The sequence below is a fragment of the Euprymna scolopes genome, chromosome 36 (assembly GCF_053919585.1).
Source record: "Euprymna scolopes isolate OS-2025 chromosome 36, ASM5391958v1, whole genome shotgun sequence".
Taxonomy (NCBI): Eukaryota; Metazoa; Mollusca; class Cephalopoda; order Sepiida; family Sepiolidae; genus Euprymna; species Euprymna scolopes.
Window position 1 is genome coordinate 64343924 of NC_136517.1, and position 19373 is coordinate 64363296.

Genomic DNA, 19373 nt, shown 5'->3' on the forward strand with positions numbered 1-19373 from the left:
AGTATTTGAGGTGTAGCGTTTAGTTGCTATTTAAAAGTATATTCCCCGATAGGGCGATCATAAAATCTGTTTTCGGTCGATTTTTATTCCGTAGTTAATGTTTCTACAATTCCAAAATTACGTAATTTTCTGTTGTATTATTTACTTATCAGTGATGTTTGAAAGCATATCTCTTGACAAAAAAAGTTTTGTTTAATTTTTCAACACTTTCAGAACATGTAAATCAACTGCTTTCCTTGAAAGGATATCTAGAGAATTTATGCAATTTGAAAAAAATGTTTTGTTGTACAAAAAATTTACATTATATTTTGATGTTATTATCACTTCAATGTTAATTTTAAAAACAATAAATATTTATCATTAGTACCAATAATGAAAAATTAAGTTAAAAATTCAAGAGTCGGTTTTAAAATGAAAATAGGGACACACTTTCGATTTTTTACAACTTTAAAGACCCATGTTTTGGTATAAAATTTCAGATTTTTCTTAGCTTTTATTTATTTTTCATTTTTTTATATTTTCTATTTTTACCCTCTCAAAATGCTGCCTAATGTCACGTGTCACCAGTGGCGGGTCGCCCCCTCCGCCCCTTACTATACCACTATATATATATATATATATATATATATATATATATATATATATATATATATATATATATTGTTTTCAACAAAGATTGGATTGATAGCAACAAGTAGTGTATTTTCATTGTTCGTTACACTCGTTTCGCAGTCATTCGGACAATTTCAAACCATATATCGCTTGAAAATATTCACGACCAGTGACGGCTCGTGCCTGAGATTAGTGGGGGTGCTGCTTCAAAAATTTTACGTATTTTTTTTAATATCGTGTAAAGGAATTCGAATATATAAATAAATATTTAATCAAATAATAAACAAACATTCAAATAAATATTCAATTATATAACAAAGACAAATAATCAATCAGAAATGGATAATACGCAAAAACTTTTTTATTGAAAAGATTTTTTTAAATTATGTACACTTTACAGAATAAAAATAATATATATATTTATTCCTTTTAAACTTTTCAGATTAAATAGAAGTTTGCGTTTTTTTTTTTTTTTTGCAAACAAACGAAAAACATTTTTAAAAATAACTTATTTTTTATAAAAACAAAAAAGAAAAACTTTGAAATTTACCTGCCTCCCTACGAGGGTTAATTTAGGAGTTTACTATTTGAAAATAGCGTTTTATTTAATAACAGTTTTATTTACAAAATTTATTTTTAAAGATGTATTTATAACAAAACGTATTTGTAAATAAAATGCAAAATAAAAAAGTTTACATTTTTATATAGTGAGCAAACAAACAAAAATATTGCAAGTTGTTCAAAGATTTATAAATAAAATTTTGTATCTTTAATACAAAATTTTATTTACAAATCTTTGAACAACTTGCTTTTTATATAAAAAGAACAAACTTGGTTATTTACTGACCTTCCCATGCCGGTAAAGATCGACATAAAGTGGAGATTTATTATAAGAAAATAGGATGTCATATATAAGCATTATAAAACATCGAATTTTAATGTAGCTTTCTTCCCCAAAAAACAAAAAATTAAAATTGTCTCAGTCCAGAAGGATTTCTAATTACTTTTTTTAATGCGTATTATCTGACCCATCTACTAACAAATTCAATGTAAAGTTTAAAAATGCATAATTATAAAAAACTGTGTTTTTTTTTTACTTACAAACACATTTTAATTAAAAAATCTTGTGTAAAAAATCCATTTTTCAAAGTGTAAAACTTCTAACATTGTCCTTGTCGGAGGCAAATAAATGCTAATTTTTTTATATCTAAAACATACACGTTAAAAAGATTTCTAACTAAAATGTATTTTCAACATAAACTGTTTCTTCGCTTTTTTGCTTCTAGGAAAAAATGTAAACAGTTTTTTTTGTAAAGTTTAGTTGTTGCAAAATAAATAGCATTCAAAACTACTTTAAAGAAACAAACAAAAAGGCAGGTAGATGGAAAAGTAACATTATTTTTATGGTAAAATTTATTTATTGTATATTTGGTTTTTACCATTGGCCGCGTGTTAGCTTCACTGCTAAATTCCCGAATACTGTTAATAAATAAAAATAAACAGTTTCTACATATTATATATTTCCGTCTGCTACCGACTTAAATCGCAACGCTAAAAGTGTGCGTATTTAAAAAAAAAAAATAGCACAATATTTTATGTACAAGAACACGTTATGTGCAGATTTTAATAATAATTTAAAAAAATATAAGTAAACCTCCTTTTTTTTTTCAATAACAATGTTATCATATCTATACAGGACCACACTCTAAGCAAACAACGAATTTCACGACACGGAACTGTGCCAAACGACAGTTCCTCAAGAGGCTTTCATCGGCTGCCTAAAGCGTCTAATCCGTGCATGCGTACAAGAGAATTTCATTAAGAAAGTGTAACGGTGAATTTCACAGCTCCAAGCAAGTTTTATTTTTGTTATTATATGCATTTGGAGATACCGACATTAAAGTTAATGATTTTATAATGTACACATAGAAAAAATAAAATAATAATAATAATAATAATAATAATAATAATAATAATAATAATAATAATAATAATAATAATAATAATAATAAAAATTATAAACAAACGTATTATTTTTAATTTTATCATTAATATTGTGTAGAAATAACTTGGGGGTGCTGCAGTCCCACAGCTCTATGCACGAGCCGCCACTGTTCACGACCTTTCTTCAAACGTTGAGAAAAAACATTTGTTGATGAACTATATGGAATCCATTTTCCTTTTAAGGAAAACCATGTGATAAAACATTTACCTTCATTTCTTCCTTCAGAGTTTTTTTCCCGTTTGTTATGGAGTTTTTGTATCTACCTATTTTCGTATATCTATTTTTGAATGTTTCAATCGATTATTCATTTATCCTTGCAACCAACTACCTGTGTTCACTTAATTTAGGCGATTATTATTTTTCTCTAAGTTGTTTTCATTATTTAAACAATTTTATTTTTATTTTTATAATCTTCCCAATTCCGGACCTGATATTCTACGTTCCTACCGTAATGTTTTGATTCCAAGTTCATTTCGTACCCAATGTTTATATTGGCGCTTTTCAATTATATCGACATACTTATTTGCATAATATAAAAAAAGTGGTTGTATATATATATATATATATATATATATATATATATATATATATATATATATATATATATATATATAGTCTAAAGAAGTTTTGAATAAAAAAAATGCAAAAATAAAAATAAAGAATGTAGTTTAAATTCCCGGAAGGAAAAAAATTTTGTAACTTTAACCTATCGCAGACCTAACACCTACATAATCCGACTTTTAAAATGTTTATAATGACAAAAGAGAATAGACTTAGATAGAATAGAGCACTTAGCATGTTCAAAAGTCTTCAATTTTAAAACAGAATTTACTACATGAGGATGAAAAGAACCTTAGCTAAACTTTGTAATTAGAAAACGGGGATCATCAGCTGCTTACCATGTAGCCGTTTCGGAGATTTAAAACCAGGACAGTTGTTTAATTAATGGATAATACCACTTCCCCAATAAAAAATAAAATAAATAAATAAAATAAATAAATAAAATAATACGGTTACTAATATGTGAAAAAAAAATAGATGAATTGAATAATAAAACGGAAAAAGAAAAACTATTAATAAGTAAGTTTAGGATTACAACATCCATTCTGCGACATGTCAACAAGCATAATAATGCTATGAGAATAAAAATGCATGAAAGCTTAAGTACCTTAGGTACCAGAAAGGCAAATAGATAAGAGGAAGGAAACCTAGCCATAGATATCTAAAAGCCCAATATATAGTTTGAAGAAGCTTTGAATAAAAAAATGCATAAATAAAAATAAAGAATGCAGTTTAAATTTGTGGAAGGAATATATATATATATATATATATATATATATATATATATATATATATATATATATATATATATATATTATTTCATGTATCTACATAACATTTTATGTATTTATATGTGAGTAGACCTAGGTAGTAAGTTTAGAAAAAATATATGACAATTGCCATATATATATATATATATATATATATATATATATATATATATATATATATATATATATATATATATATATATATATATATTGTAGCAGAATTCGCAATAACCGAAATTAGGGGAAATAGAGAGCTTACCCCGGATACGTATGTTGTGTTTCAGGCTGAGCGCAAGAGAGAGTTCCAAGATGGCGTTCATGGGTTTTTATTAACGTTGACCTCATGCATTTCGGCTGTACTCTCACGCGATTATGTAAATGGACAATTCCCGGCCGCTATAAAGGCAGGATGCTGAAAAGCAATGAGGTGTGTCCGGCAGATTGTGTGTAGGTGGTTCTGGCGATTGGATTGTTTTTTTGTGACGAACCATGTGTCTGCGAGAAGCGAATTTTTTTTTTCTGCTCCTTTTTTCTCTACGGCTATTACAGCCAAGAAATTCCCTTTCTTCTAGAGGTGGGCGATACTGACTATTTCCTATCTGTGTTCCTGGTTATTGTTTTTTTGCCTACTACATTTTCCTTCATATATATATATATATATATATATATATATATATGTGTATATATATAAATATATATATATATATATATATATATATATATATATATATATATATATATATATATATACGAGACAAGTCACATTTAAGAGACAAATATGCGATAGAATTTTCAACCTTAACCATGAATGAGAGACTGGCAAAATGCTAGTTAAAACTTTTCAGATTTGTATGCATTTAAGAATAAGCGTGAAGAATTGATCTCTTATGACAACTCGTGTTTGAACAAATTTGATGATGAACATGTAAGCACATCTCTCTTTTCTTATCTTTTTTTTTTAGGTCGCAACCGATTCTTGCCTATGCAAAGACAAGAGAAATCGTTGTCTGTCATGTCCATATGCACTTTCTCCGCAATCATATTTTATTCCAGGTAAACATCGCGTATTTTTTCTTTAATTTTTTTTTACGCCTTCATTTTCAAATGTGTCATCTTATTTCATAATTTCTTGCGAGAATTATATGATGGAGCTTTTGCTTAGAAAGCTATACTCGTTAATGGAACAGGGGACAAATCACATTAACTTTTATAAAAAAAGGAGGATGATTTTGCGTAAAAGCATTTGGAATTATTTCAATAAAATATACATAGAGATATTGAAACAAATATATTAAATATTAAATACAATAAGTTTTATTTGTATGGAAATTATTTGCAACACTTTAATAGAGACTTTTCTGGCGTTATTTGACTTATTTGACTTATCTGTCATCATCTTCGATGTTATTCTAACAACATTTCGGTCGATGTAACCTCCAGCCTTCTTCATATATGTGTCATGGAATAAACAGTGACACTCTTTTGAAGGTTGAAAGTTCCGTTTGAAACTCCATAATGATTCCCGACTTCGACATACACATTCCCAAGTTTGATAAGATGCACGTAGAGAAGGTCGGAGGATATATCGACTGAAACATTGTGAGAATAACATCTAAGATGAAAACAATAATCCCAATAATCCAAATAATCCAAATAATCTTCATCTTCAAAACTCTGAAACATATTGTCTTGTGCTGTTCATTTTAAGGCAGTGTGAGATATGATATATGGAAGTGAATGAGGGTTAAGGACATGCGTTGCACGGAGAGAAATGATATGATAATGATACGATGGATATCTACGATATGATAATGATACGATGGATATCTATGATATGATATTAATACGATGGATATCTATGATATAATAATGATACGATGGATATCTATGATATATAATAATGACACGATGGATATCTATGATATAATAATGACACGATGGATATCTATGATATAATAATGATACGATGGATATCTATGATATGATAATGATACGATGGATATCTATGATATGATAATGATACGATGGATATCTATGATATAATAATGATACGATGGATATCTATGATATGATAATGATACGATGGATATCTATGATATAATAATGACACGATGGATATCTATGATATGATAATGACACGATGGATATCGATGATATAATAATGATAGGATGGATATCTATGATATGATAATGACACGATGGATATCTATGATATAATAATGACACGATGGATATCTATGATATGATAATAATACGATGGATATCTATGATATGATAATGACACGATGGATATCTATGATATAATAATGACACGATGGATATCTATGATATAATAATGACACGATGGATATCTATGATATGATAATGATACGATAGATATCTATGATATGATAATGATACGATGGATATCTATGATATGATAATAATACGATGGATATCTATGATATGATAATGATACGATGGATATCTATGATATAATAATGACACGATGGATATCTATGATATGATAATGACACGATGGATATCTATGATATGATAATGATACGATGGATATCTATGATATAATAATGACACGATGGATATCTATGATATGATAATGATACGATGGATATCTATGATATAATAATGATACGATGGAAATCTATGATATAATAATGATACGATGGATATCTATGATATGATAATGACACGATGGATATCTATGATATGATAATGACACGATGGATATCTATGATATAATAATGACACGATGGATATCTATGATATGATAATGATACGATGGATATCTATGATATAATAATGACACGATGGATATCTATGATAATGATACGATGGATATCTATGATATAATAATGATACGATGGATATCTATGATATGATAATGACACGATGGATATCTATGATATAATAATGACACGATGGATATCTATGATATGATAATGACACGATGGATATCTATGATATAATAATGACACGATGGATATCTATGATATGATAATGACACGATGGATATCTATGATATAATAATGATACGATGGATATCTATGATATGATAATCACACGATGGATATCTATGATATGATAATGATACGATGGATATCTATGATATAATAATGATAGGATGGATATCTATGATATGATAATGACACGATGGATATCTATGATATAATAATGACACAATGGATATCTATGATATGATAATAATACGATGGATATCTATGATATGATAATGACACGATGGATATCTATGATATAATAATGACACGATGGATATCTATGATATAATAATGACACGATGGATATCTATGATATGATAATGATACGATGGATATCTATGATATGATAATGATACGATGGATATCTATGATATGATAATAATACGATGGATATCTATGATATGATAATGATACGATGGATATCTATGATATAATAATGACACGATGGATATCTATGATATGATAATGATACGATGGATATCTATTATATAATAATGATACGATGGATATCTATGATATAATAATGACACGATGGATATCTATGATATGATAATGACACGATGGATATCTATGATATAATAATGATACGATGGAAATCTATGATATAATAATGATACGATGGATATCTATGATATGATAATGACACGATGGATATCTATGATATGATAATGACACGATGGATATCTATGATATAATAATGACACGATGGATATCTATGATATAATAATGATACGATGGATATCTATGATATAATAATGACACGATGGATATCTATGATATGATAATGATACGATGGATATCTATGATATAATAATGATACGATGGATATCTATGATATGATAATGATACGATGGAAATCTATGATATAATAATGACACGATGGATATCTATGATATGATAATGACACGATGGATATCTATGATATAATAATGACACGATGGATATCTATGATATGATAATGACACGATGGATATCTATGATATAATAATGATACGATGGATATCTATGATATGATAATGACACGATGGATATCTATGATACGATAATGATACGATGGATATCTATGATATAATAATGATAACATGGATATCTATGATATAATAATGACACGATGGATATCTATGATATGATAATGACACGATGGATTAATAATGACACAATGGATATCTATGATATGATAATGACACGATGGATATCTATGATATGATAATGATACGATGGATATCTATGATATAATAATCATACGATGGATATCTATGATATAATAATGACACGATGGATATCTATGATATGATAATGACACGATGGATATCTATGATATGATAATGATACGATGGATATCTATGATATAATAATGACACGATGGATATCTATGATATGATAATGACACGATGGATATCTATGATATAATAATGACACGATGGATATCTATGATATGATAATGACACGATGGATATCTATGATATGATAATGATACGATGGATATCTATGATAATAATGACACGATGGATATCTATGATTTGATAATGATACGATGGATATCTATGATATAATAATGATACGATGGATATCTATGATATGATAATGATACGATGGATATCTATGATATAATAATGACACGATGGATATCTATGATATGATAATGACACGATGGATATCTATGATATAATAATGATACGATGGATATCTATGATATGATAATGACACGATGGATATCTATGATATAATAATGATACGATGGATATCTATGATATAATAATGATACGATGGATATCTATGATATTATAATGACACGATGGATATCTATGATATAATAATGACACGATGGATATCTATGATATGATAATTATACGATGGATATCTATGATATGATAATGACACGATGGATATCTATGATATGATAATGACACGATGGATATCTATGATATAATAATGACACGATGGATATCTATGATATGATAATGACACGATGGATATCTATGATATGATAATGACTCGATGGATATCTATGATATAATAATGACACGATGGATATCTATGATATAATAATGATACGATGGATATCTATGATATAATAATGATACGATGGATATCTATGATATAATAATGATACGATGGATATCTATGATATAATAATGAACCGATGGATATCTATGATATAATAATGACACGATGGATATCTATGATATGATAATGACAGGATGGATATCTATGATATGATAATGATACGATGGATATCTATGATGCAATAATGACACCATGGATATCTATGATATAATAATGATACGATGGATATCTATGATATGATAATGATACGATGGATATCTATGATATAATAATGATACGATGGATAACTATGATATAATAATGATACGATGGATATCTATGATATAATAATGATACGATGGATATCTATGATATGATAATGATACAATGGATATCTGTGATATAATAATGATACGATGGATATCTATGATATAATAATGATAACATGGATATCTATGATATAATAATGACACGATGGATATCTATGATATGATTATGACATGATGGATATCTATGATATGATAATGATACGATGGATATCTATGATAATAATGACACGATGGATATCTATGATATGATAATGATACGATGGATATCTATGATATAATAATGATACGATGGATATCTATGATATAATAATGATACGATGGATATCTATGATATGATAATGACACGATGGATATCTATGATATAATAATGACACGATGGATATCTATGATATGATAATGATACGATGGATATCTATGATATGATAATGACACGATGGATATCTATGATATTATAATGACACGATGGATATCTATGATATAATAATGACACGATGGATATCTATGATATGATAATGACACGATGGATATCTATGATATGATAATGACTCGATGGATATCTATGATATAATAATGACACGATGGATATCTATGATATAATAATGATACGATGGATATCTATGATATAATAATGATACGATGGATATCTATGATATAATAATGATACGATGGATATCTATGATATAATAATGAACCGATGGATATCTATGATATAATAATGACACGATGGATATCTATGATATGATAATGACAGGATGGATATCTATGATATGATAATGATACGATGGATATCTATGATGCAATAATGACACCATGGATATCTATGATATAATAATGATACGATGGATATCTATGATATTATAATGATACGATGGATATCTATGATATAATAATGATACGATGGATAACTATGATATAATAATGATACGATGGATATCTATGATATAATAATGATACGATGGATATCTATGATATGATAATGATACAATGGATATCTGTGATATAATAATGATACGATGGATATCTATGATATAATAATGATACAATGGATATCTATGATATGATAATGATACAATGGATATCTATGATATAATAATGACACGATGGATATCTATGATATAATAATGATACGATGGATATCTATGATATGATAATGATACGATGGATATATATGATATAATAATGATACAATGGATATCTATGATATAATAATGATACGATGTATATCTATGATATAATAATGATACAATGGATATCTATGATATGATAATGATACGATGGATATATATGATATGATAATGATACGATGGATATATATGATATGATAATGACACGATGGATATCTATGATATAATAATGATACGAGGGATATCTATGATATAATAATGATACGATGGATATCTATGATATAATAATGATACAATGGATATCTATGATATCATAATGATACGATGGATATCTATGATATAATAATGATACAATGGATATCTATGATATAAATCTTGAAGACCTCAGAGAAAGATTAAATCTGAAGGGCATAAGGGAAAATAAAAATGATGGTATGGCAGCATTGAAAGAATGGATGAAAGTTCTTTGGTCGTAGACGTTGAACAATTAATGTTAAACGGTAAGCCCACAGGGAAAATATGAGCAGAAATGATAAGGGGGAACTTGAAATAAAAAAAGGGATAAATAATGACCAGAGATAGGCTAGTTTGGAATTCAATTTCTAAAAACCGGTCAACACAAGCTGTTGATGCTGCTGGTGGTGATGAGTCTGTCAAGCATGTGTACATAGTTTAATGTGTGAAAGTGAAACTTTACCAGTGAAGCTGGATCACACCTGTTGCATGGAAAGAAACGATATGAGAATGATATGGTGAATATGTAATGTGAGATTTAAAGACAGTGTGGACCCAGGGTAATATTAAATTTGCAGAGTATAGAGACATGCATGTAGAATAGAACACTTTAATGGTATAACCATGTTGAAAGAATGGATGAGAGTTGTTGGGTTAGTAGATGTAGAACAGTTGAGGTAGTAAGTCTAGTTCACAGGAAAGGGACATATAGAAAGAAGTAATAAGAATAAACCTGAAAAGTAGAGGGATAAATAAAGACCTGGCCAGAAGTAGATTAGTTTGAAAATCAATTTCTTAAAGCTGTCCAACGGATGTCAGCAAGTAAAACGAACGTTACATCAACCCCCCCCCTCACATAGGTTACCTCTGATAAATGTAACGCTTATCACATTAGACACTTATGCTTGTGGCAATGTAATTCAATAACTTGAGTGTTATTTCTTCTGTCCGTCGCACCAATAATTTCCTGGATAAGTTTGACACTGTTATCCAAACTTCCAACTTCCAAACTTGTGTATCCGTAACGCACCTCTGCTAATTCAACTTATTTCTTCGAAATCCAACTTCGAAATGAACGTGTCCTCTAAAAAACCAACCCTCTTTTATCTCCAACCAGGAGCATCTCATCTGCATATCAGGTGGTAACATTGCAGGCATATAAAGAGATAAGGCAGACATTTTTGTTTCTTTCTTCTTCATTCATTTCATTCCACGACCGACCCGTTTAATTATGCCCACGTGCTAGTTAGGTAAGTCACGCGTTTCCCTAAAGGCAACATGCCTTTCTTGTGGCGAATAAGCATATAAAAAGGATTATTATTATTATTATTATTATTATTATTATTATTATTATTATTATTATTATTATTATTATTATTATTATTACATTATAAAACCTCACATTTTCTCTTCCAGCCAAGAGCTGTTCACCGTCATTTGAACAACCAAAAGAAGCCGAAGAAACTAATAGACTCCTCGTCTATTTTGGAATTGTTATTCTTGCATTATTCCTAACTACATTAGCGCTCTCCATAGTCTACTGGGCATTAAGTAAGTAATCATCAACATTTTTCTCTTAACAGGAAAACGAACGTAGCAGTAATAACATTGTATTACTATATTAATAATCATAACATAATTGTATTACTATATTAATAATCATAACATAATTGTATTACTATATTAATAATCATAACATAATTGTATTACTATATTAATAATCATAACATAAAACAAACTTACTATAGTAATAACATTTGTTATGATGAAAATAGTCACACATGATAATAGACATAATACAAAACAAGTGTATAACGCTAATGACATTTCCTTTTACTATAATAATAGACATAAAAGCAAATGAAGGCTATAACTGTAATAATATTTTGTTCCTATGATAATAAATATGATATATAACAAAGGCTGTATGACTAATTACATTTCGTTACTATGATAATAGACATAACGTAAAACAAGCCCTATAACACTAATAACAATTTGTTGCTATGGAAATTCACATAACATAAAACAAAACATTTAACTATATGAATGGAAACAATCAAACAATGGCTACAACATGAATAAAAATTTGTTACTATGATAATAGACATAATATCAAACAAAGGCCAATACTAATGACATTTTTATTATGACATAACATAGAACAACGTCTATAACACTACTATAATTGACGTATTATAAAGCAGTCTATAACACTAATAACACTATTGTTATTATTATATATACATAATATAAAACAAAAACTAATTACACTAATTACAGTTTATGATTATAAACGCAAAATCAAAGAACATAACACTATTATCATGTGTTATTATGATAATAAACATAAGTTAAAACAAACACCATAACACTAATGATACAGTGTTACTATAATAGCCATCACATAAAAAGACTATAACACTAATGACATATTTTTACTTTAATAATAGAAATAACAGAAAACAAAGACTATATAATATTTTGATTGCAGAAATTCCCCTCTGCACCAAATTGTCATAGGTTTTTAATAACACATGCCGCATACAAATTCATTATGTCTAAACCTTCAACCCCCCCGTCTTATGTAACTGTACTACGTCGTTTTATACACATTTATTCGTTATAATTAAATCCTATATTTCATCCCAGGAGAAGTATCATCACGATCGCCACATCTACAGAGGAAGAAGTTCCTATTTTTCTATCTGATTATCAACTCCTACCACCACCACCACTATACACCGTGTACTATTCTTCATTTTCCTACGATGGTCGTATTTCACCGCTTATGACATATATAGATTAAACATTACCTTCCCTTCTCCCTATACATAATTACTAATGCCTCCCGAGCTATCGTCCGTCCATTCCTAATGGCTGAGCTCGGAAGATTCGATTATTCTTAGAATCCCATTCTTGCCTGCATTAACGAACGATTTATCATATTTAAATATGGCTATACTATACGCACCCTCCATAACATTAGTACGATATCATTTTTTGGTTGACAAATATTTTACTGAAAAACATATTTACTACATATATCTACTACATACATATATATTGCATTGTACGTTTTCTTTTTTTTTCTTCTTAGTTTTTTTTTTTTTTTGACAGTCGTGCGTCTCGTGCGATGCTATGTTTGTTTTCCCGTGTCTTGCTGAAGACAATGTCGAAAACACGGTTTTCTTCTTTTAGGTTCGAAAACACACTACGTTGCGGTAACATAGAAAACACGCGCGCATGTTTTTGTGCATGTGTACATATATACACTTGCGCGTGCGTGTATCTATCTATCTCTCTCTCTCTCTCTCTCTCTCTCTCTCTCTCTATATATATATATATATATATATATATATATATATATATATATATATATATATAAACGCGCATGTCGCGTGCTCAAGCGTGCACTCCCACACACATACACGTGTGCGCCCATGCACACTCTAACATGCACACACAAACACACACACACACACGCACGCACACACACACAAACAAATTAACACAAACACTAACACAAACACACTCAATTTTTTATTGCGAGATTAAGTTTTTTTTAAAATACGTTACTTGATTCGATTTAAAAACCATGTTTTCGAATTTCTCTTTTAGACAAAGAAATCTTTATGTTATTAATTTATTATTTCGTACATTTAATTAAGTTCGTTGTACATTGCCGCACCACCAAAACAGGTGGTCATAAGGTGAGTGCTCATTGTACATAAAATGTTTACAGGAAGTGATCCTCCACTTTTTAAAACTAACATTTCCTCATATATTGGAAACTATGCATTGCCAGTAATTGTAAACGTTATTTTCGTTTACAGCATTTTTATCGATGGTGGAGATGACCTACCCCCACTAATAATATAAAACGCCCTCATAAAATTTTTTTTTTTAATTAGGGTACCAATATTTATTTTTAGGATTGGACACTATTGGTCGAAAATCTTAAACACGTGTGTGTGTGTGGGGGGGGGCTTCGAATGTTAACCTAGTCAATCGACCACGCTTAAACATGTGTGTGTGTGAGCATGCGTGTGTCTCTGTGTGTGTCTGTGCACAGGCGCACGTGCGTGTATATATATATATATATATATATATATATATATATATATATATATATATATATATATATAAGAATGAGTAATTAATAACACATGTTAAAAAACACTTTGAAAAAGAGTTAAAAGCTGTAATGAAAAAAACTTCGATACGGAGTGAACTTTAAATAAGCTTAACGAGACCTGTTACTTCAATGAAAGGAAGAGAAAAGAAGGAAAAACTCAAGGGAAGTAACTCATTTCCGGAGAGTAGAAACGGAAGTTAAAAGTTAGAGAGTTCTTTTCTGTCAGCACATTCTCCGCCGCTCAGTGAAATTCGGGGCCGCATGACTTTCAGGGGGCACAACGCTTCAAGGAATCTCAGCAAAGGGGGGGGGGCGTCTGTTTAGGCTGAAAAAAAAGAGAAAAGAAACAGAAGTTTAAAGCTGATAGTTTTCAGCTAAATATGGAGGGCTGCGATGGACTCTGGTAGAGCGTCGAAGACCCAGCACCTTGTCTTCCTCTGATCTTTTTTGTCGATCATCAGAGAGGGGGGGGGGGGAGTAGGAACCGAATCCTCTAGGATAGAGTTTTCGATCCCGCTAGGCTGAGGATCTGAAAGGTTAGATTCCAGAGGTGCTTTCTGCAGCTGTTGGTTCTCCATCTCCGGATTTGATTCTGCCTCCAAGCTGCTCAGCCTATCACCCAATGGCGATAAGTGGCGTAAGGATACTGTCGTCTCTCGTCCATTATCAAAACGAACATGAGCATAGTTTGGATTGACTTCAAGTAGATCTACGATCTCGACCAGGGGCTTCCACGCACATGCCGCTTTAAAAGGACTGACTTAGCGTTTGTAAGCCAGGTGGGCATAGAATCTCCAGTAACTGATTTCCTTTGGAAATTGAAGAGGCGTTCATGGGGAGTACAATTAGTGGAGGTGGAAAGCAGTGAGCGAATGCTGTGGAGGGCTACATCTAGTACTCTTTCCCAATTTGTAACGTGAAAGTTTCTTGACCGCAGAGCCAGACTTACCGTCAGCCAGATGATACCGTTATATCTTTCCACTTGTCCGTTACCATGAGGGTTGAAAGCAGTTGTTCGGCTAGTAGCAATGCCTCGAGAAAGCAAGAACTCCTTTAGTTCCTCCGACATGAAAGCAGTTCCGCGATCAGAATGTATAAAAGAAGGGTTTCTAAATATGGAGAATAAGTTAGTTAAGTGTTTCTGGACAGTAGCAGCTCAAACATCGGCACAAGGGAAAGCGAAAGGAAAGTGCGAGTATTCATCAATGACAGTCAGTATGTATCTGTTGCGGGAGTTTGAAGGTAACGGTCCTTTGAAATCCACACTTAGTCTCTCAAAAGGCCGACTCGCCTTTACAAGAGTCTGAGGAGACGTCTTGAGAAACCTGGGTTTTATTTCGGAGCAGACCCGACATGCTTTTGTAACTGCTCTCACATCTTCCACAGAGTATGGGAGATTTTTTGTACTGACGAAGTGTACCATCCTGGTTACCCCCTGATGGCATAAATCTGTGTGCGAAGAGTGTAATTTGTCAGCAGAGGTGGTAGAGGAACAAATTCGAGACAAAGCGCCTGCAGCGGCATTCTGTTTCCCTGGACGATAAGTGATATCGTAGCTAAAACAGGCAAGCTCCAGCTTCCATCTCGTAATCTTCTCATTTTTTATTTTACTCTTTCCCTTGGGGTCGAACATAAAAGACCGATTTTTGGTTAGTGATCAATTTGAAATGCTTCCCCAGCAGTAAATGTCGCCATTTTCGGATCGCTTCTACAATTGCATAGGCCTCCTTTTCAACCACAGAATGCTTCTGCTCAGCGGAGGTTAAAATTCTTGAAAAGAAGGCCACTGGTCGAGAGTTCTGGGTTAGGGAGGCAGCGATGGCATGCTCTGAAGCATCGGTTTCGACCTCGAGGGGAAGAGAAGAGTCTATGGCTACTAGCGATGATTTCGCAATTTCTTTCTTCAGTTCTCTAAAAGCGTTGTTTTGTTCCTTAGTGAGAGGAAACTTGGTAACTTTGGTAAGGGGGTGCAATTTCTCAGAGAAGTTGGATATCCATTTTGAATAATGAGAAAACATTCCCATTGCTCGACGAAGAGAAGGGAGGTCTGGAGGAACAGGCAAGTCCATCAAACCTTTGAGCCTGTCAGAGTCTGGTTTTACTGAACCTTTGCTTATAGTGTACCCAAGCAGGTCTACAGAAGCAAGGGAGTAGTGACACTTGTTTTCGTTCAGGGTTAGTCCATACTTCGTCACTGCCTTCATAAAGCTTTGTAAGTTGGTATCATGCTAAGCCTGATTTTCCCACAAACTGTAACGTTGTCGATGTAGGCGAAGGTTCCTCGGAGGTCCTCACGTTTGATGATATCATCGATGACTCGTTGGAAACTGGCTACTCCATTGGTTACTCCAAACGGAATCCGACGAAACTGGTAGAGGGATCCAGAAGCTTCGAAGGCGGTATACTTTCGTTCTTCCGGTTTGATGGCAACTTGATGATAGGCAGTGGTTAAATCAAGAGTGCTAAACACTTGGTAAGTGGCAATCTCATTTACCATATCCTCCATTCGAGGAAGATGATAAGCGTCTAGGAGAGTGAACGATTTATCGTTTGGGAGTAATCCACAACAAGCCTCTTCTTATGATTCTCAGGAGACACTACAAGAGTTTGAGCTCGCCACGGAGATTGAGAGGGTTCTATAATACCTTCCTTTAGCATACGAGTTATCTCTGATTTAATAAATTCGGCATCACGTAGGGTATGTCTCCGGGATATAACGGCTATTGGGCGACAGTAGGCGGTTAAGTTTGTAAAGAGAGATGGGTAAGGAACATTTTTAATGGCGGTTAGCTCACAAACAGAGAGAGGGGGGAGGGGTCCTCCAAAAGGTATTTCTACTGACGAATGTCGGTTTAAAAATTTATGCCCAAGAATAATGTCACCGCATAAGTCTGCCATAATCGACAGTTTGATATTATTGTTACCCTTCCTTCCAGACTGAGAGATACAACGCAATGTCCAAGAGTAGTAGATGTATGAGAACTACTAGCCATTAAGATTCTCTCCGAACTTGGCAAGACTGCTAACCCGAGCTTCTTAACGTTATCAGGGTGGATGAAATTTTCGGAGCTCCTGGTATCAACGAGTATACTCATAGGTTCACCTCTGATTTTTCCCCACAAGGACGAACGAGATAGGCTTTCTGAGGAATTAAAACAAGGAACCGAAGAAGCAAGAAGAGACTCACCGTAATTCGTAGCAGCTGCCATTGGAGATCTACAGACACATGCAAAATACCCCTTCTTCTTGCAGTTTTTGTATATCGAGTTTCTGGCAGCAGAACTCGCCCTGTTATGCTTTGGTTTTCCACAGAAGAAGCATTTCTGCCCCGGGAGTGCCGCTGCTGTGAGTTGCTCCTCATGCTCAGTCTGGTTGTTCTTGTCCTCTTCATTTTTAGCAGCAGATATGGACGCAGTCAAAGAGTCTGACTGGGCGTAAATAGATAGCTGTTTTTGAGCGGACTCCAACGTGAGCGCTTGGTCATACGCCGTGTGTAAGTCGAGTCTCTTGTTTTTCAAAAGTCTTTGTCTTATGTCGGATGATGAAATCCCGTTTATGAACGCGTCCCTTATGTATTTGTCCCTCGCCTGTATCGCCGTCACGGCCTGGAATTCACAGTCCTTGGCAAGTTCTTTCAATGACTGTAGATACTGGTCCACACTTTCATTTGTTCGTTGTCGATGAGTAGCCAATAAATGCCGACAGAAGATGACGTTTTTGGGTTGAACAAAAACCTCCTCGAGAGCGTTCATCGTTGTCCGATAGTCGTTGATGTCCGAGATATATTTATATATTGTCGGAGACACCAAGTTGATTAACAGGTTTAATTTCGACTCGTCCGTAAGGGGTGAACCTTTAACCGCTTCTAGGAATATCGTGAACGACCGCTTCCAGTGTATCCACGTGTCGGCAGCATCCATTTTTGTGGGATTCAAATCCAGCCGTTCAGGTTTCAGGAACTTCTCCATTGTTTGTGTTTTAGTTGTTCTTAGTAAAATAAATTGTAATGAAAAAACTTCGATACGGAGTGAACTTTAAATAAGCTTTATTTTACTAAGAACAGACCCGGGGAACGAGACCTGTTACTTCAATGAAAGGAAGAGAAAAGAAGGAAAAACTCAAGGGAAGTAACTCACTTCCGGAGAGTAGAAACGGAAGTTAAAAGTTAGAGAGTTCTTTTCTGTCAGCACAAAAGCATATTTAATTTTAAAAAGGAAACACTAAATAAGTGGATAGTTCTTAATCCGCGGAGTTTTGAAGAAATACTTCCCTTCTCATTAGAGGGTAGGATTTAGCAAAATGCAGGATCGAATTTTGCTTGCAAAAGTATTTAATAAAACTACAAGTAAGTCATAGATCCTACTTGATAACAAAAAATGAAGCAGAGGGAATAGGGTGAAGAAAAAAGTGATTTCACGTGAATGGATAGTCTGGTGAAGGCTAAAGTATCCAGTAACGGTAAAATCCAAAAATGTAGAATCCAAGATAATTGGTTAAATTTCCATTCACACAAGTAAAATCCAAGGGAATCGCGTAATTGGAAGATGGTCCAAAATAA

General features: G+C 32.1%; 1 protein-coding gene across 5 annotated transcripts in view; it reads left to right on the forward strand.

The window, feature by feature from the left end:
• LOC145260548 (uncharacterized) overlaps positions 1-19373 on the forward strand; it is a 127229-nt gene that overhangs the window by 93476 nt on the left and 14380 nt on the right. For 4 of the 5 annotated variants that reach the window (XM_080118771.1, XM_080118774.1, XM_080118773.1 and 1 more), the window contains 2 exons: positions 4911-5001; positions 12094-12228. In XM_080118771.1, coding sequence (XP_079974897.1) covers positions 4911-5001; positions 12094-12228 — 226 coding nt within the window. The remainder of the gene's footprint in view (positions 1-4910; positions 5002-12093; positions 12229-19373) is intronic. The other variant, XM_080118772.1, reaches the window with a different exon arrangement.